This window comes from Lutjanus erythropterus, chromosome 13, assembly GCF_056507025.1.
Source record: "Lutjanus erythropterus isolate fLutEry1 chromosome 13, fLutEry1.hap2, whole genome shotgun sequence".
Taxonomy (NCBI): Eukaryota; Metazoa; Chordata; class Actinopteri; order Lutjaniformes; family Lutjanidae; genus Lutjanus; species Lutjanus erythropterus.
In genome coordinates, this window is record NC_139329.1 from 18,533,014 (window position 1) to 18,553,336 (window position 20,323).

Sequence of the window (20,323 nt, forward strand, 5' to 3'; positions counted from 1 at the left end):
GTTCGTCTCCAGGCGAGGATGAAAGGGAGGCCACGCCTGGCTCTTCTCAGTCATTCAAGCTTCTGGATGGACCAGTGGCAGGGTGGATGGACGACCTCCTTGTCATAGTCTTGGAGAGGACGGTAGAGTTGAAAAAAATGGACTGTTGTCCAGTCATGGTGTCAGATCTGCCTGTGATGTGCAGCAGGATTGATGGGGTGGTAACAGTCGTGAAGGCAGAGCAACCAAACTCATGTCATGACTTCTACTGGGGTAAGTCACCCCCTGTCCACAACTCACTGCACTTTTCTGACGTCTGCACCCTGACTACTACAGAGGGCAAACAGATGGCTCACTTGTAGTCATACTGCATGTAATGTCAAAATGGTATTTTGTAGGAGAAACTAAAAATAGTTCCCCTCTGTATTGTGAGAAACTTACAACATGACTCAGCATGAGGAGACAGAAAAGTAGTGTGTGTCTGCAAACCTACAAACGTTTCCATTTTTAGAAGAGGAGGATGTGGAACTATCGAAAATTCAAGTGACACGTTGTAATTGGAGAGGGAATTTGACTATTTTACAACAAAGGACTCATTTAAGGTCTTCTCAGTGTCTACTTCAATGATAATCCAAGGTCTTATCATTTGTCCACTTTTTCCTTTGTTCTTGATTTGTTCTCTCCTTTGCCTCTTCTTCGACCTCAGCCCCACCCTGCTACACAAATGAAACGCTTTCTGTTTTATTCATGAACATTTTCATGTTCGTAAGTGAGTGTTCTTACTGGCGTGTCCCTTTTTTAAAATATAGATATGTCATGATTATCAAATAAATTTCATTACTCAGGCGACTTTCTATTGGTCTTAATGAAATTCGCGAGGGCAGATCTGATATTTTAACATAAAGAGCCTATGCAAACACTGTCCGGCTCTCACACTTGATAGATTTGATTAACTCCTTTCTTTTAGTGCTGGCCTTATTAGATCTCATCTGCTATTCTGTTTCATTAAAAGCCTGTCTACCGATGTCATTGTCTTAGTCTGTACTTTGATCACAGCGTCTTGTTGAGTTTATATCCAGAAACAATCTCTGCCCTCTCTCGCTCACTCTTTCTCTTGGCTTGTACAGTGTTAAGCTGCCTTCAGACGATAAGAAATTTGCTTTTAACTCACCCTGAGGTAGGGCACAGAGCATGGTGCAGACAAGTGCAGCACAGTGCAGTTATACGTCATCTGAAAGCTATTTACCATTTTTCTAGGCAAGAAGATGCAGTTGCAGACCAAATTGTGTACAATGTATATGACTTTATTCAAAAGAAGGCCTTGGCAATTGCCATTCTTCTGGACTTCTGGCTACATCACATGCAGCTGTTATTGTTATTGAAAGGCCAGCAGCAACCAAGGTCAGAGTTGAAATAATTTGATGTTTGAGTGCAGTAGTGCACAGCTGGGCACCATCGCTGTCCCCATAGGAGAACAGTGGCACAGCTAGAGTGGTTTTAACGTTGATCATGCATGGACACTTTTAGACAGTAAGTTTGTATCTAAGGCACATTAGAGAAGCTTTAAATCATGTGGATGAGACTTTCCTTACTAGAAAAAATAATGTGTTGGTCATTTGTTCACACATAACATAACAGCACAAAAAACAGCTTATGTTTACAACATGTGACCTCTTAGTTATGTGTGAATAATTGCTTGTCCTTATTCAGTAACAGAGGAGAGTACTGTGACGCTGCTATAGCAAAACCCCTTAAGGACAAGGTCAAGGCTGATGTTAGAGCATACATAGTAACTTTGACACAAGAAACTGCAGTTCGTGTCATGTCTTGGTTTTAACATTGACAGTGTTCTTTCCAAAGATTAGCCATGCCTATGATTTTTCCCGTTAATTTGTAATCCTCAAGATTTCAGTCCCAGTTCATGTGTTAGCAGCACAGTTTAATTAATAGTGAAGTAATTCTGAGGGGAGCAAACACTCCTTGAGCAGCCACTCTGTCAAAAATACAGCTGGTTTATCTGGTGGGAGGTGTTTCAAAGCTACAACCCCAATTCCCAAAAAAAGTTGAGAAGTTGTGTGAAACATAAATAAGAACATAATGCAATTATTTGCAAAACCTGAAACTATTGTAACTAACTGTAATATATCAAATAGTTATTTCAGAGCAAGTGTAGAATATATTGCATTAAAAATGGGGCTTGATTTAAAATAAAATCTTTAGGATAATAACTTAACCAAACTTGAATTCTGAGAAGTTTTGGAAGACACTAATTAGGAATATTAAGCAGAATATACTTATCAAATCTTATATTTTCAATGTCATTCTGTTGCTATCTACTGCCCTCCCTGCTTTACTCCAGTTCAGTCTTCTTTCTAATCTGCCCTCCCTGTCTTTCCACTCCAACACACTTTGTCTGTTTTTTCTTCTTCATCTTTCTATTTTGTTCTGACACCCTCCACTTCACAGTTAATTAAGCTACCCTACATTCTCCTTATCATGCCCATGTATGCAGACAAATGCCTTGATGAAAAGATTTACTAGAGCATCATGCCCATATCGAAAGTATGTGCTCATACAATTTGATTTTTGTCACCTTTTGATGTTGAATTATCCTGCATGTGCATGGTTTATTTAAATTCCCTATATGAACAGAACAGATGAAGATTGAATTGATACAGAGCTGCCTTTTATTTCTTCTTTTGTACTGACTTTTCTTTTCCTTTAGTGTCCTCTCTATCACACTGTCCTATTGTGAGCATGACTAATTTTATCCAGGAAGGAAAAAAAAAATAAAGAATTCACCTTTCTTATTCAAGAATCGTTTCAGTAGAGGAACAGACACAGGGAGATGAAGAGAAGAAAGAAAATGAAGACGTTGCTCTGTCCTCAGTGCTCTGTGGAGTTGGGTTAGCCTTGTATCCACCAGCACGGTACAGCAACTCCCTGTTGGATCTGTGGAACGACAGGTGCATTGTGTGACAGCACAAAAGAGAAAGACAGAGAGGATGATTCTTTATTTTTCTTTTGCCACAAGCATCTCCTCACCAGCTCCGTGGCTCCTGGCAAGTTGATACATCAGAGAGTCTGGCATTGTTCTGATTAATTTAAAGTGTTTTGGTATTCAAGGTGTAGGGAGCCCTCAGAGTTAACTGCGCCCCCCTGCTCACTCCTCTATCCACCTGGTTTAGGAGGTTAACGTGCACAACATGAATTAGGCAGCAGAGAAAGATAGAGGGAAAGAAAAAAGTGAAGGAGGGATGAGTGGGGGTGAGGAAGGAAAGAATTAAAAAGTCAATGAGGCTCCCTTGATAAGTGTGTGTATTTGTGTGAGTGTGTGCATGTTTGTCTGCAGCTCTTATCAGTGGTAAAACAGCATAGGTTAATTCTCATTCAGCAGGGTTCAGAGACTGTGTGTGTGCGCGTCTGTGTTGGTTTGCGTTTCCGTGCATCTGTGTGTATGTGATGTGGCTGTTGCGTCCTTCAGACAAGGACAGTGAAGGTGCTACAATCTGTCCAGAATGGAGAAGCAGTGTGAGCTAAGACAGCAGCTTTAAGAGTGGCAATGTTACAGCATGACATTTAGCCTGATGTGATTAACACTTTACTATCACACTATCATCAGCGGGAACAGACCAACAGCTTGCAATATTCTCACATTTTTATGGATAAGCCATCACTCATAAGATATAAGTCTGTAGATCAGGTAGACAGAGTGTTTATCCTTGGAAATTAGTGAAAAATTAGTGCTGGTGATAAACTCTGTAGTAATACCTTTTTAAATTGAACCCATAATTTTACTATTTTTAACTTAAAAATGTTTTGTTTTGTTTTGTTTTTTAGTTTTCTAGTTATGTGGAGCTGTGAAGCAAAATATGATGTTGTTTTGGGAGTAAAAAGGTCTTTTTGGTGGTACTGTAACCAGCTGTTACCATGGTTAACAAAATAAAAGATGAGCTGTTAAATTACGGGAAATGCTTTAATAATCATGGCTCGATACAACTTTTTCATGTCCAGAACTGATATAGATACTGCAACCTTAATCTGCTGATACTGATACCAATCTAATATCGTCATTTTCCTTAAACAGCTAAACTGTTAATTATATATTTGTATGGATGCACTTTGCTCAACCTAGCCATTAAAAAAACATCATGGTCAAACTGTAGACAAATATTCTACTCCGTGAAGGAAGATATACACAGCCCACAACATGATTCAGTTATGCAATACTAAACTTTTCCACTCTTAGCAGTATTTCTGATTGGCCAGCACCATCAAATATTCAAAATTAAATTTGAATAAATTGCATAAATAAATCTATGTTGCTTAAAATTTAGGGAAGCATTTATATGATAACATAGGACCAATATTGATACTGAGTATTGGATGGACTCATCCCCATGCTTTCATAAGTCTTAATAAAGTGTTAAAAAAAAACAACCAAAGTGCAATGGAACTGTCATTCAAGTCAGAATTCCAAGTCAGAAACTCGGGCAAGACTCATCAAGTCTGAGTTTGCAGACTTAAACACACCTGACGTCACGGCAATATGGTGGCACTCACAGTGAACCTTTACATCAATTTCTACTATATGAAGTGTTTGTGTCATCAAATGTGCTCTATGCAGTTTATTTGTACTTCTAATCTGTTAAATCAAACCTGTCATGCAGGTTTGCTGCTGTTTTACCAAGCAGATGCATGGGGACGCATTTCAATTGGAAGTTTGGAGTACCAACTCTGAACCATTAATTTCTGACTTGCAATGGACTGCAGCCTAAGACACATAGAGCAGTTGTGGCTGAAGCTTTTTATTGCTGCTTGCATTGTTATATTGATGTCATTGGTACATTCAAAGTCTAGTAGTTTCATACTGCGTGACTGGTAAAGTTCTGGTTAGTAATTTTCATGTTTCATGCTTTTGGATTTATAGCACAGGAGAATATGTATCTCTGAACTCTTCACTGTTCAGTTTAAGTGCACAAAAACTGTCCCACCTACAGTGCTGTATCAGACATTGAAATTCACAACACCTTAGTATGTAAGGTTTTGAACCCTTTGTACGAATCTCCAGCACTGACAGTGTTTACTGCTTAATCACAAAGGAGCTGAGCAGCCCGAAGCACAAAGTCTGTCACGACTTTGTCTGTTTTTTATATATATTTATATATATGTATGAGGTTATCCAACATTTAAGGAGGAGTGTTGCTTATTTATAGCTCTTTGTGACATAAGCAGTGTAATTCAGTGGCCCACACCAACTGTTGAACACATTCCAGTAAAAGGTCTTTATGTTCATACCAAACCTGTATGATACCTTAAAGGTAAAGGTAAAGGTTAACTTTATTTCCACATATACAGGTATACAGAGTACATACATTGAGTTTTTTAGTCTGCCTTAGTCAGGCGAACTGACAGGAGAATTTAGAATTTAGTAAGTTCTTGATATTTAAAGGAACTTTTGATTATTTAAAGGAACTTCACAGCTGGTACTTTAACATGGTAGGCAGTTTGGGTCTCGGTCTTCTCCTAGGTGTAGTCTGGTGCTTTTTATTTCTGGTGTGGTCTGTATGTTATTATTTATGTCCAGGCCTTTTAAAAGGCAGGATAGGCCTGTCTAATGCACAAGTTACCTCTCACACCATATTACTTTCTGTTTGGAACTCCTGGGTTTGTTTGTGTAAACCAACCTGCAGGTGTGAGCAGCATTTTCCATATAAACTACGTTTGCTGTCACCAGAAATGTGAAATTTATTACCTCCTTTGCAAAAGAGAATTCCTTCCAGCAAAGACCAACTAAGCACCAGGTGTTTCAAACAAGAAACCCTAAAAGCTTTAATCAGTTTGGGTGTAGAATTGAGTGCTGCTGTGTCATTTCAGTCTGAGATAGAGACAGGGGCAACAAGAGGAAAGCTAGTTCTGTCTCTCATGTCCATCACACCTATAGTATCTGTCTGTCCATCAGCGAGCGGCTCAGAAAACTTGTACTTTGATCAAATTTTTCCTTTCTCCTTCATAGTTTTTCTGAGGATACCATTACCTCCAACTGCGTTTCTGTCACCAGATGTAGAATCGGTCTAATGAAAATGCCATTCTCTCCAGATCTCTCTTATTAAACCACATTCTCAGACCTCCTCTTAATGTGCACTCACAGGCTATTGCCCCTCATCTTGTTCTCAGAGGGAAATGAACTACCTCCTCTCCTCTCTTGCGTTCTCCTTTTGTAAATACTATGCCATTATACTTTTTTATTTCTTGAATTTATACCTATTTTGCTAATGTTCTGTATTTTTCTTTTTTAAAAATATGTCCGTATTATATTCTAAAAAAAAAAAACTATAAGACTTGTATTGTGTGAGATGTTTGAATAAGAACCAGAGCTGAATGTTTCGTCTGGACATCAATAATATCTCCAAACAGAAAAAGCATGTTTAAAGCCAACTGCCACTTTTGACATGGCCCTTGAAATAGGTGGTAGGTGTTTGATATACTTTGTTTTAACAAATAGTGTATAACAAAAAGTGATGTGAGGAAAAATCCAGAGGGTTCATGATTTTCTTTGTTCTCTGAAATCTCATTGTGCTTATCTGCCCCTCTGACAGCCCAGATGTTGTAGCTCTGCTGCAGATTGGAAGATGCTTCTCTTTGTTTTATTCCCATCTGGTTCTAAACCACGGCCTGTTGTACAAAAAAGCAAACCAAAAACATAAACGATAATAAACCCTCTTAATGTACACAGACTCAAAGGGATAGTTTGGATTATTTGATGGCGAAATCAGTAATTTTACCTTGCAGAACACGGGGGTTGCTGGTCTACCACTGCCTCAATCTGTTTGTATGTTTGTGTCATTGTGTGACTTTGGGGAATCCAAACTGTCCTTTTATAAAACTAAAGCTGCTTATTAACACAAACACAGATCACAGCAGTGGTATACCAGCAGCTCACATGTTCTGTGGGGTAAAACCATTGATTTTGCCCATAGACTTTGGTTGGTTTGGAGACAGTGATATTTGACTTGTATAACTGTGGTTTCCTATCAGTTTTTCTGGGTAGACTTTTTTTTTAACGTAGTTGAAGCTATTTAGCTTTTGTTGCTGACCTTGTCTTAGCTTCCATGCTGGTGCTCTTCTCTGTTTCTCCAAACTGGCTGCATGGTGATCGTACCTCATACAACCCGACATCAAATAATCTGAACTATCCCTTTAAACAATAGCCTTTACTTATATTAGATGCCCTTTGTCATGTCTCTCATTCCCTGCCCCCGTGTGTGTGTGTGTGTGTGTGTGTGTGTGTGTGTGTGTGTGTGTGTGATAGATGGAAGTGGAGTTTAGGTTATCTGTGCTATCAGGGCCCTGCCTTTAGATGCTCCTGGGCTGTACAAAATAGATGACAGCTGTGATGAATGAGCTGCATTTCACACTCTTTCACTGCAACTGGTGTCACATGGTGCAGACAGCCACACGCACGTACTGTACATACACAAATGCACCCAAATTACTGTGAGTGTGCACATCACCAAATTATCCGGCATTCAGCTGATTTTCTTTTTCTTGACATGAGGGCTTCCTGATGATGTATTAGGCTGAATGAGCAGAAGATGTGCTGACTCATCTACAACTTTCTCTCTGAATATCACCTTTTCTTTCATCACTACTTCCCTTTTGACAACCAGGTCCAATAAAATGCCACGTCTTTCCTCCCAAGAGTGGATGTAGAGTAACCTTCTAACCCAGACAAAATACCAACCAGCCTCACCTCACTTCTCTTCCCCGCTTATCTCCTCTGATAACCTCACAGAAACACCTACTCAGCTTCATTCTTAATTAACATCTCATTCTTTGATACTCTGACACACTCTTGATTAATCTGCAATTTAAATTTCTTTCATGTTTTTGTGAGGAGATGTTGTACTTAATTTCCATGTACACACTTTCCCTCAACCTGCCTTTTCTTCTTCAGTTTTAGTTTGTGATTTTGCACATTTCATGTGCGTGTACAGTCATCTTAGTCATCCAAGTTGTAAGATGTCAGAGCCAATTAAAAAGAATTCACTAGGTTCTCTTTTGGCAGCAGAGTAAGCTAAAGAAACATAGTTTGATTGGATAGAAAAGGTGGTGACAACACTTATCTGCTGCTTACAATGTTGCCATAACATCATTACTTCGGCATTTCGCCAGCACACCTATAAACCCAGTGCAGGAAACTAGGTGCCAAAAAAGAAGATGCCCTCTGTGTAGGTGTTCTCAACTACACCCTCATCCATTTGAAGGAGGCATTTATCTCCACAGGGATAAACACTGATGATCACAGGCTTCACAGTTGTCAGGACGTCACACAAAAGCAGTAAACAGAATGGCCAATAAAATCCTTGATGATACATCCCACCCCTTTCTTACCTCTTTTGAGATGATGCCGTCAGGGCAGGGGGTCCCTGTGTTTGGAAGTGTTGTTCTAAAAAATCCTTACCATTACTTCCATTGTGCAGATCAACAGCTACTATGATGGAACCTATGTGTTAGATCTGTAAAGCGTCTTACACGTGCATTTTGAAGTACACCTATTGTTTTAAACATGCAGAGAGCTAAAAGAAATTTTAAACAGGCATGGATGCAAGAAGTGGGTTGGTGTTATGTGTGATGGGGCATCAGCACCACACATAAAATGAGGCATTAAAAAAAACAATTGATTTTTTAAAAAGTGACTCACAGCAGAGAGAGAGGGAGGGAGTGTGTGAATATGGACAAAGTGTTGATGTGATTTAAAAACTTCTTCTGATCATGTTTAATTCTAATGTTAATGTTCAGTTCTGTGGTTTATCAGTCAAGTATTAACTGCACTGCAGACTGGAGTCTCTGTTGACTGATGAACAGATCTGCGTTATATACGCTTGTCTCCTCTGTAAAACATCTGTCAATGCACTTCATTATAAACTGTGATGAAGTTGGTGTTTAAGTTTGCTGTGTGCTGTAGTGTAAAACATTCTTCTTCACTTTCAGTGCATTTGAGCCTTCACTGAACAGACCCAGATATTTATATTTAGCATTTAAATTTTAGCTGTCACTGGTCAACATTCTGTCTGTCAAGTTCTACACCTTTTAGTCCTCAGTATTTTAGTTTTTGAAATTTTATTAGAGGTAGTGTGCTCTTTTTATGTGTTTATGATGTTCTTAAATGTACCATATCTTTTCTCTATGCGTGCCATGCACCTACAAGAGACACCTTTCCATTATTGCATGCATTATTAGACAATACAGATATGAATCTTGAAATTTGGATTTCCTAAAAGATAATTGAGGTGAACAAATAAAGTTTTTTATTTCCACAACATAAAGTCCAGTGGAGTTTGTAATTTACTCTGATATGTATCTTCCAGAATGACGAATAAGCATGAACTTGTTGCCTTCAGTTGTGGGTTATTTGTGTAGGTGGAGAGAGCAGTAATTGATTCTATAATAAGAGGGAGACAGCGAGAAATGTTTCAGAATAAAACATATAAGACATTATGTGTCTCTTGAATGCAGACTCTGCTATTGGAGAAGCTGGTGTCTCTTGCTTTTCCAAACCGAGTTTCTCTCTATATGATTGAACAAAAATTCTGATTTTTATTAAGAATCACAGGCTTTTTTGAATCCAGAACTTGGTGATCTGCTTATGGCCGATAATCCATTAGACACAGTCTAACAGCAAAGTTCCAGGGCACTATAGAAAATGTTTTGGAGGAGAATTTTCTTTTCAACTAAGCCACAAGTCAAACACACGCCATGGCAGCCAGTGACCAAAGATGACTCAGTGACCACTTGAGGTTGTTGCTCTGGGAAGAGATGGGTCTTGTTATCAAATAGCCTGAGCTCAGTCTTGTAATGTGGGGTGCTTTCATTAAAACTGCCTCCTTCCTGTGAGTGGGGCATGTGATGGTGGTGAGGGAGGACAGTTACACATCTGCAATCCTGTTCAAACAAATGAATGTATAAGAATCCCAGATACTGAGACTCATACAGCAGTGCTCTTGGACAATGGAGACCACAGCGCAGGCAAATGAGATTTGAATAGAAAGGCGGATGAAGAAATTGAGAAGGCAGGTGAGAGTGGAAGAGCAGAGGATGATGGTTCAGAGTTAAGCATAAAATTTATTTATTTTCTTGCCTCTCTGGTGTGTCACCAAGTGTCAGTGAATGCAGTTATCAGAGCTTCAAGTTGTTCTCCGCTGACAGTCTGTCACTCACACACACAGTCAGATGGACAGGCTAAAGTGGATCTGAGGATGCCAGCCACTTCAAGTCTGCTCTCTTACTTTGATCTCCTTCCCTTTTGGCTCTTTACATGTCTCTTTCTTTCTCATACACACACAGGATATCTCAAACAGCTTGATGTATTGCCTTTATTAGATGGCAGACAGTAAAAAGTGACAGGAAATGGAGCCAAAGCGGGGAACCAAGGTTATACAAGCCAGGCTCACATCACCTCCAAGATGAGTGCTGATGATTACTTTCACTGATGATGAATCTGTTGATCATTTTCTCAGTTAATCAATTAGATGTTTTGTTTGAAGTTTAAAGGTGATGTCCTCAAATGTCTTGTTTTGTCCATATAGGAGTAAAGAAACCAGAAAATAATCACACTTGAGAAGCTGAAATTAGAGAATTTGGACATTTCTTCTTAAAATTGACTCAAATTGATTAAAGCGATTATCAACATTATTATTAATCAGTTGTTTTTGCTGAAATTTTAACTATTATGCAAACATCTAATCTATATATATAAATATTACACTGCCTGGCCAAAAAAAGTCACATGCTCTATTATTTAATTGGACCACCTTGAGCTTAGATTACAGCATGCATTCACCATGGCATTGTTTCAGTATGCTTCTGCAATGTCACAACATTTATTTCTGTCCAGAGTTGCATTCATTTTTTGCTATCCTCTTGTATTGATGGGAGTCAGAGCGCTGCATAAAGTCTTCTCCAGCACATCCCAAAGACTCTCAGCGGGGTTAAGGTCTGGACTCTGTGGTGGAAAGTCCATGTGTGAAACTAACATCTCATCCTCCTTCACAATGTGAGCCCCATGAATCCTGGCATTGTCATCTTGGAATATGCTTGTGCCGTCATGGAAGAAAAAATCCAGTGATGGAAAAACCTGCTCATTCAGTGTATTCAGGTAGTGAGCTGACCTCATTTTTTGGGCTCATAATGTTGCTGAACCTCGACCTGAGCAACTGAAGCGACCCCAGATCATAACACTGACCCCACAGGCTTGTATGGTAGACACTAAGCATGATGGGTGCATCACTTCATCCACCTCTCTTCTTACCCTGATAAGCCCATCACTCTGGAACAGGGTAAATCTGGACTCATCAGACCACATGACCTTTCTCCATTGTTCCAGAGTCCAATCTTTATGCTCTCTAGCAAACTAAAGCCTTTTTTCTGATTAGCCTGACTGATAAATGGTTTTCTTAAGCCTACACGGCTGTTTAGTCCCAATCCCTTGAGTTCTCTTTGCACTGTACGTGTGGAAATGTCCTTACTTTCACTATTTAACATAGCTGTGAGTTTCTACTGTTAACTTTTTTTCCAATTTGATTTGGTCAAACATTTAAAGCGATAGTTCAACCAAAAATGAAATTTCACTCAATATCTACTCACCCCTGTGCTGATTTGAGGATGGGTGAAGATCTCCAGATCACAAAACACTCCCGGAGCTTCATCGGAAAACAGCATTACAGCCAAATCCAGTTCAAGTGAACAGTGACCAGTTTTAAAATGTAAAAAAAGAACACAAAAAAACCCCACAAAATGTCTCCATACTGCTTATGTGGTGTAATCCAAGTGACTGTAAACCGCAACATTAAAATTTGACCTAAAAAGACACCATTTGCACCATGTTTTTAGCCTGCATGTCAACTGTAGCCTCTCAGACAGGATCCACATGCACACGCCTGAAGTGGGTACACAAGCTCTCGCCCAAGCGGCGTGGCTGCAGCAAAGAAATGATGTTCTTCTTCTATGTCCTTTGACATTTTCTTTTTTGTTGAAAAGAAGTCAACTCTGCACGTAACAAGTCACTATTTCTGAGCAGGTTTCTTCCAGGTAGCATGTAAACACAGATGTGAAGGTATCACAAGATCTCGTATATCTTGTATCGCGCCACTTGGGTGCAATAATCCTGACCTATGGTACAGGATTATTGAAGTTCTTGTTCTAGCTGTTCAGATTATCAAAATAGTTGGCGATTAATTTAGTAGTTGACAACTAACTGATTAATCGAGTATTCATTGCAGCTCTAACCAGGATCCCCCTCACTCTCACAGCTTTGCCCTATTAAGAGTTTGTGTGTGGCCTGAAAGGGTCTTGGGGTGTGAAGTCAGCAGATTGCTGTTTAGTGGAGGTGCAGTGTGTATTATTGGGATGGGGAGAGGGCATCGATCTCTATCAGCACTCCCATAGGATAAATCCACCCACATGCTGACAGGAACCACACACACATACTCTACACACACATACACACTATATTAATTGAGCTCAACACAGTTCCAGTTCTAGTGCTTTAAAAGAAACACTTATTTTTCCCAAAAACAAAAAATCACCATGTAACAATTATACTTTGGTAGGTTATGATAAATGAAGAATTTAATGATAATTACCTTTCTGCAGTAGTTTGCTTCCTCTCTGTGCTAACTGAATTAAATTTTGATAAGATTTTTTGTACTAACATGAAGAGCTGGGGTGGAAACAGCTTTGGCATTTTTGGATTTTTGTGGATTTGTAAAAAGAATTGTCATCAGCAGAACTGAATCTAGTCCAAATAATTTTTAACCAGTGCCATCTTCTGACGTTTCTGAATTTGGCTCATTTACTCAATTCTGTGACAAAATGCTACAAGGACAGCACACTGACAAATGTGGCTGCTTTCAAGACACTGCCCTGCACAAGGAATGTAATGTGTTAATGATATAAGGGTAATTGCTTTGGATATGAAATCATAACAACTCTGTCAAAATTTGATGGTATTACTATTCACCATTCTGTATGTGTAAGACCTTGTTATAGGTAAATCAAAACCAGTGTTGTACTTTTTTCACAATTTCTCTTTAAATTTAAATTACTCTACCAAAACTACTTAAAAACACACACAAAAAAAAATGACCAGATGGGTTAACTTAAATACAGTTTTTCAACCTAGTGTGAAAACAAGTATGTATTTCCATGTTTCATGTTCCATGTCACTTTTTATTTTATTATTTGTACACATATAAAAATGTTCATTTTAAAAACTCTACATTATCTTTTCAAGATGTTTTAGCCCTTGATGTTATCACACAGTATAATTGGGGAGAATTAATGCAGAACTTGGAGATACTGGATTGTCTGACTGGATGCATTTAATGTGTTTTACAGAAACTCGAGAAGACAGAACGAAGAGACTGTTCAGACACTACACTGTGGGATCCTATGACAACTTCACCTCATACAGGTACAGCCTCCCTCTGTACTACTGCAATATGCAGGCCATGTGCATTAGTGTACACTGAACTGCACAAACTGTACTGGTTATGTCACAGACTCCCTTCTTACCTGAACAGGGATAAAAGAGTCCATTTCAGTAGGTGATAGAGAGCCATGGAGCTGCTGCCATCTAAAGGCATAAGGCTGTCAGTGCACTCAAAAATCCTTGGACATTTTATGCATTAACTTTTATCAGACAAAGAGTTGGACATCAGGAAACAATTCCAAATGAGAATCGATTCCCAAATTACACTTCCAAAGGAATCATTAAGAGATTTTAATTTTGATTCTGCTTATCAATTTCTATGGTCACGCATGTTTCAAAATAACTACGAACACGCACCATATCAAATGGGCTCCAAGTTGAGAGCATGTTGCATGTTTTCCCATCTACTGATGTATTTGTCATATTTAATTATTATTCTAAGTTTACATACTCAGCTGTTGCTAAGTTGCTTTACTATCAGGTCAGTGACACAAATTGTGTGAGTCTTATAACAATCACCGTAATTTAGAAAATGCTATACCACAAAACGCTTTACGAGGATGGGATACACACTATCATTACGGTAAAGAAGCTTAAGTAAACTCCAAAATATTCAAGAGACCACACACTAGCTCAGCTCAGTGTTTGCTCTGGTAACATTTATCACTCAAGGTAATTTAATATCATTATACAATATAGCAGCTACAACTAAATTAGTTGTTTTTTCTTCATTCTGCACAGAAAATACAATGTCTATACAGGTAATTAATTAAATTCAGACTGGAATAGGTCATATCAGTGGTAATCAGCATTTCAGATAACTCTGCTGTGAAGAATGTACTAGGACAGTCAAAGAACAGGGAATCGTTAAGAACCAAAATCAATAAGTAAAATCAGATTCATTAAAATCCAAACAATATCCAAGCCTAATCAGATGCCTTGAGAGTGTACTATAACCTTACATAAGAGTGTTTTGATTGCATCTCAGCACAGTCAAATCAAATCACCATTCAATCATACAAATAGTCATTTTTTTCTAGATCTGGGCACAAAAAGGATCGAATGCAAGTATCATTTGACTGGAGATGTTCTGATACTACTTGGCACTGGGTTATTTAAGTTGACATCTTTAAGGTGTTAAGTAACAGCACCCAGGCTTGGGCATTACGTGGTATGAGTATTTCTTTTTGTGGAATAGCAGATAGTACAGTTGATCAAATATAGTTTAGCTGAGATATGGAGAAATATATAATGAAGTAATTTTTTTTGTTACTTTTAAGAGGCGCCACAGTAAAAATTAACACTACAAAAACACAGCAGGTTACAACTCTGAGACTGAGGTTTTGAGGGGCAGTTGTAACCTACGAATGTCTGAATGAAATACCAGTTGTATTTGTCAGGAAAAAAAAGCCTGTAGTAGACAGAAAAAAAGAGTTACATTGTACAATTTCTTAAATGGATATCTGGACTGCAGGCTGAGAGATATTAGGATCACAAATGTCACAGGACAGGTTTATTTTGAGGAAACATTTACAGTTTTAAATTGTGAGTCTAACATCAGAGTTTCTTCTTTATTTAGTTATGTAGGCGGATAGAGAAGGACAGAGAGCATATTGCATTTGTGCAGCATTTTGGGGCATAGAGCAGAGATGAAACCTTAGTGGATGAAAGAGTTTGGACAGAAACAGCATCTTAGTGATGAATAACCAACACAGTGTTTTCTGCATAATAATTGGTGCAAAAGTGGATAGATAGCTTTTTATGAAACCAAACCTTTGACCTCCCTCCTGCAGAAAGGTTTGTTACGGGTCTCCTGGCTCCAGCAGCAGGGGCTCTGTGTTCCCTTGGTAAGTCTGAGAGAGTGAAGTGTAACTAAGCTAATGGAGACTGCAGCCGCCTACTGAGTTGCAACCTGAACACAAGCCCACTACATCTGCCTCAGTGGTGAGATAGGATGACTGATAATGCTGGAAAATCAGAGAACACTCTCAGCTTTTTGTCACCGTGTTCAGGCTGTAAACTGGCAGCAGTCCCATCAGTCAAAGTGTGGTGCGAAAAGACAGGAAGATACAGGCGACACCACAATTTGTCATTTGTGCACATCAAATCTAAGCTATACACAGTTAAAGTCATCTACATTTGAGGTATGGCACCTTTACTTTATTATAACCAATTGTAAATTGTTAGTTAATCAGACTTTAGTTAATAGTAATTTCACTGTTAATAAACAATCAAATAATGCTTATATATGCTTTATGAACTGTTTATTACTATAGGTGCAGGCCTCTATGTTAGCAATAATGTTAGATAGATTTTGAAAATATAGGCACAAAAACTACTTGGTTAGGTTTAGGCCCAAAGAAAACTACTTCCTTAGGTTTATGAATCTACTTGGGTAGGTTTGGGGTAAAGTTCACACTCTCGGGTGGATCAAGATACACCTTAAAAGATACTTTGCCCTTGCACTAGTTTTGGACAATCTAATTTAAAAAAAAAAATTACAATAAGATAAGTTGTGGCCGGTCAGAAATTTACAAGGGCTAAATTCCGATATCCGAGTGCAAGTGAATGCAGCAAGAGCTGACGCATTCCAAGGTTTCAATTTCACCCAGCTCTATGTACCTTAAAACTTCCAAATTAAATGCACTGATTTAAAAAAAAGATTAAAAAACACTTTAAAAAGTGTAAATTAAGACAGATAATTTTATGATATGTTCTGGCCACAAGTTAGGCTAAATGATGTTCAATGATAAAAGGCCTGTAGTTGGTAAAATGTCTGAAGACTGAAAAATAAAACAGTTTATTGATTTGTGCCACCTTTAAATTTAACTATCAAATATTGTACTTATGCGCCACAATAGTATGAGTTAAGATACCTGAATTTGGGGTGAGGGATATATATAATATATGTGATTGCGCGATCAAATTAGAACATACAACATGTTATTTACACGTCACATACATAACATAATGTAAAGTTAAGTGTGTAAGCACATGAGGTATTTATATATATGGTTCATCTCTCTTTGTAATAACTTTTAAAGGGTCACAAATCATTTGGTCATCAGTAAGAAATACTTAATATAGTATATATTATGGTATATATTATATATACTATATAATAAAATAACAAATGATTACTAATAATTCATAAGCATAATTCTCTTTTTATTGTTTGTTAACAGTGAAATAACAATTAACTTAAGTTTAATTATCTATCAATTTAATGTTTATTAATAATAATGATTATAAAGAGTTACCACACTATCATAAATGTAGACTAAAACCATTACAACTCATACTTGCCTGAACATTCCCAGTCAGTTTGATGAGAAGGACGGGGTGGTCCGAATGTTTTATTTGCACACACATGTAGCCATCCTGCTGATATTTGCTTTGCTGCTAAACACTGCCTTACTAACTCTGCTTTGGCTGTGGCTCACAGGCTTTGGACACAGACGCATGGCTTGAAAATCTAACATTTAAGTGTGTGCAGGGCAGCGCAGGTTAACACCATTCAAAAGCCTCCACCCCTCAACACTCAGTAAAATCAGGCAGTGATAAACTGCCTACTTACTTTTGCCTCCTATTCCCTCTGTCATTAGTCAGGGGATAATATTGCATCTGAGTCATCTCTGTCAGTTTCTTTAGCAGAAGCCCTCCACACCCTCCTCAGTTGCAGTCTCATCTGAGGGATCAGCCAGAAGATTGATTCACTCTTAGGTTTTATCCCAAAGATACTTCAATCACAAGGACTCTCTGTCTCACACTCTTTCTATCTCTGTGTGTATGTGTGTGTGTGTGTGTGTCTGAAAAATACTAGTATAACCCCTGGGAATCCTGAGCTGTGGTTGTTTGCTTGGCTTTTAACTTGATTGCTTAACAGGAAAGGAAGTACAATATAGGTGGTCCTGTGTGTGTGTGTGTGTGTGTGTGTGTGTGTGTGTGTGTGTGTGTGTGTGTGTGTGTGTGTGTGTGTGTGTGTGCGTGCGCGCCTCCATCTCCTCCCACTTGTCAACCCCCCTCCGACCGACCCTATTTACTCTTCTGCCCTCCCTATCGCCCCTTTTTTCTCTGTGAAGATGGTGTTGGATTCATACCTGCTCTCCCTCTGCTCTCTCCTCCACAGTGACTATATCATAGAGGAGAAAAATGCTGTTTTACAGAAGAAAGAAAATGAGGGATTTGGCTTTGTCCTGCGGGGAGCCAAAGGTGAGATACAAGCACACACACACACACACACACACACACACAAACACATTTGCCAAAAAACATTCAGGACACACCTGTTTTCAACGTATGAGAGTTTTGATGTGAGAAGCACATTGTTGATCTGAGTCACAGAGTTCATCTCAGTCTGTATTGTTACTGCGTGAGTCAACAACACGACCGGCTTTGGTCAACACTCAGCTTGTATACTCAGATGCACTCCTGCGTGTGTGAGTGTGTGTAGCCCCTTTGGTGGCGTCATCCTTGGTTGAGCTGTCGGCTAGCTGTCCCATCTGTTCCCCACACATGGCGTTCAGCTTTAGTAGAGACACACTCCTCTCTCCCCCTCCTCTCTTATTTCTCTCATCTTTTTTGCTCTGTCCGTCCTAGTTTTTGTTCCTCTCTGCTCTCCTACCCTCCACCGCCTTCATATCCTTCCCGTCCATTATCCTCTCAAAGTGTTTCTACGCTGTATCACTTTCGTACCTTCCACATTTTTAACTGAGATCTCCTCCTCTACTCATCTCCATCACCACAAATTCATTTTACTCATGCACGTGCCAGCTCTCCCTGCTCAGCCTGGTTACCATAGCAACACCCTCTCAGGCACCTTGCCGGGAGTCTGAATGTGCTTTACTGCTCCATCACTCACTACCATGGATCTTGGCCCACCCCGCTCTTTTACTCACTCTGTCTTTTACTCCCCAGTACCCTTAAACACACACACACACACACACACACAGACACACACACACACACACCCAAACACACACTGCAGTTCACTTAGTGGTCCTCTGAGAAGTCTCATGTGTCAGTGATTTAGCTGGATTCGTTCCAAGATTAAATGGAGTTTGTGGTAGCGCACTCACTTAACAAAGTGTGTGTGTGTGTGTGTGTGTGTGTGTGTGTGTATGTGTGTGTGCTTGTGTACTGTATCTGTGTGTCTATTTTGTTGAGATATGCATAAAGTTGAGCAAGTGTGAGCACATGATTGTATGCGACTACAGTATATGCATCAGTAATATCGTTAAGGTGCATCCACTCAGTGCTATTCCTGACCAATCAACAAATAAGATTAAACACAGTGCAAGTGTATTAATTAAATCATTTGAAGCGAGTGAAGCTAAAAGATGTGTTTTGAAAAATGTATCACTCTCTCCAAAAAATAGAGCAGGTTTAAATTAGTAGTCAACATTTTCCAAATATTCTTTGCAGCATGTAATACATTCTCTGTTTGTGATCTTGTTAAGGTCATTGCTGATTTCATTATGTATTATAAAGTGATAGGAAAAAGAAATAGGGAGTTATTGAACCTGGTGGTTGGAGTTTGCTCTCCATAAAGAGAAACCAAAAGAGAAAATTTTTAGAAATGATATTTCTCATTGCCATCCAGATAAGTACTTCCCCAGTTAGCACTCCCAACACAATAGCAACCATCTGGCCTCTGCTAATTCTAGTGAACCCAGTAACTCATGTGTTTGCCCATTCCCATCATGGTTAATGTCTTCCATGATTACTAAAGCTGCTTACAAAACCAGATCCTGCCTACAATGCCAAATAATGCTATATCTACATAGGTGATGGGGAAAATGAATGTTACTGGAGAAAATTGTAACGGTCTTTAAAATTGCTGTAGCTCACTGGTGGTTGGAGTCCACTCACCATAAATAGAATCCAAAACAAAAAAACATTTTTTTTAATTGCAAAATGATATTTCTCATCATCCTCCAGGCAAAACCAAGTACTTCCAACACAATAGCAACCTTCTTGCCTCTGTTAATTCTAGTGAACTCAGTAACTCATGTATCTTGTATCTCTTGTAACTCTTGTATTTGCTTTTTCCAATCATGGTTAATTATCCTCCTTGGTTACTATAGCTGCTCACAAAACCCAATCCTGCCAACAATGCCAAATATTGCTGTATGCAGTGTAATTGATCGAAAGGAAATTGGGAGGTATTAGAAAAAAAATAAATGAAAAAAATTTAATAAAATTGGGCAGTGAGCAAACTGCATAGGCAAGACAATGCAGGTAACAGGTAAAGTAACTAAAATATGTAAAATCATGCAAAATGAAATAGGCCCAGCAAACATAAATATAAGCAAATAAATAAAACCGATGCTTCTGGCCTGTGACAATTAGAAAAACAAACACGAATCAAAGGAAGCTATAGATTTCTCTCATGTCTGTGTGTTTCTTCTCAGCCGAGACACCCATTGAAGAGTTCACCCCTACCCCAGCATTTCCCGCCCTTCAGTACCTTGAGTCTGTGGACGTGGAGGGAGTGGCCTGGAGGGCTGGTCTGAGGACAGGAGACTTCCTCATTGAGGTAAGTGAGGACAGCACTTCACTCACTCATTGCTGAACACGCTGCTGATGGGCTTGAACAGAAAAGAAAAACACCTCCAGGACTGTACATACATATGCAGATAACATATGAAGATAATATATATTTAAATGAATGAGATACTGCTCGATTTAAGACCTGTTTAATGTCCATACTGATAACAAAGTATGAGGTATATAGGTCACTTACTGGTGTTGCTGGAGTTAATGTTGTTAGTGTAGTGGGTTAGTGTTAGTGGGACAGACTTTGGTGCATAGTTTGCTTTACTGTTTATTGGGTCCATGACAGTTTTGTTT

At 38.9% G+C, this 20,323-nt stretch overlaps 1 protein-coding gene across 2 annotated transcripts in view; it reads left to right on the forward strand.

Moving 5' to 3' along the window:
* shank3a (SH3 and multiple ankyrin repeat domains 3a) overlaps nucleotides 1-20,323 on the forward strand; it is a 265,366-nt gene that overhangs the window by 222,411 nt on the left and 22,632 nt on the right. For both annotated transcript variants that reach the window (XM_084735097.1, XM_084735098.1), the window contains 3 exons: nucleotides 13,378-13,453; nucleotides 17,601-17,683; nucleotides 19,885-20,009. In XM_084735097.1, coding sequence (XP_084591223.1) covers nucleotides 13,378-13,453; nucleotides 17,601-17,683; nucleotides 19,885-20,009 — 284 coding nt within the window. The remainder of the gene's footprint in view (nucleotides 1-13,377; nucleotides 13,454-17,600; nucleotides 17,684-19,884; nucleotides 20,010-20,323) is intronic.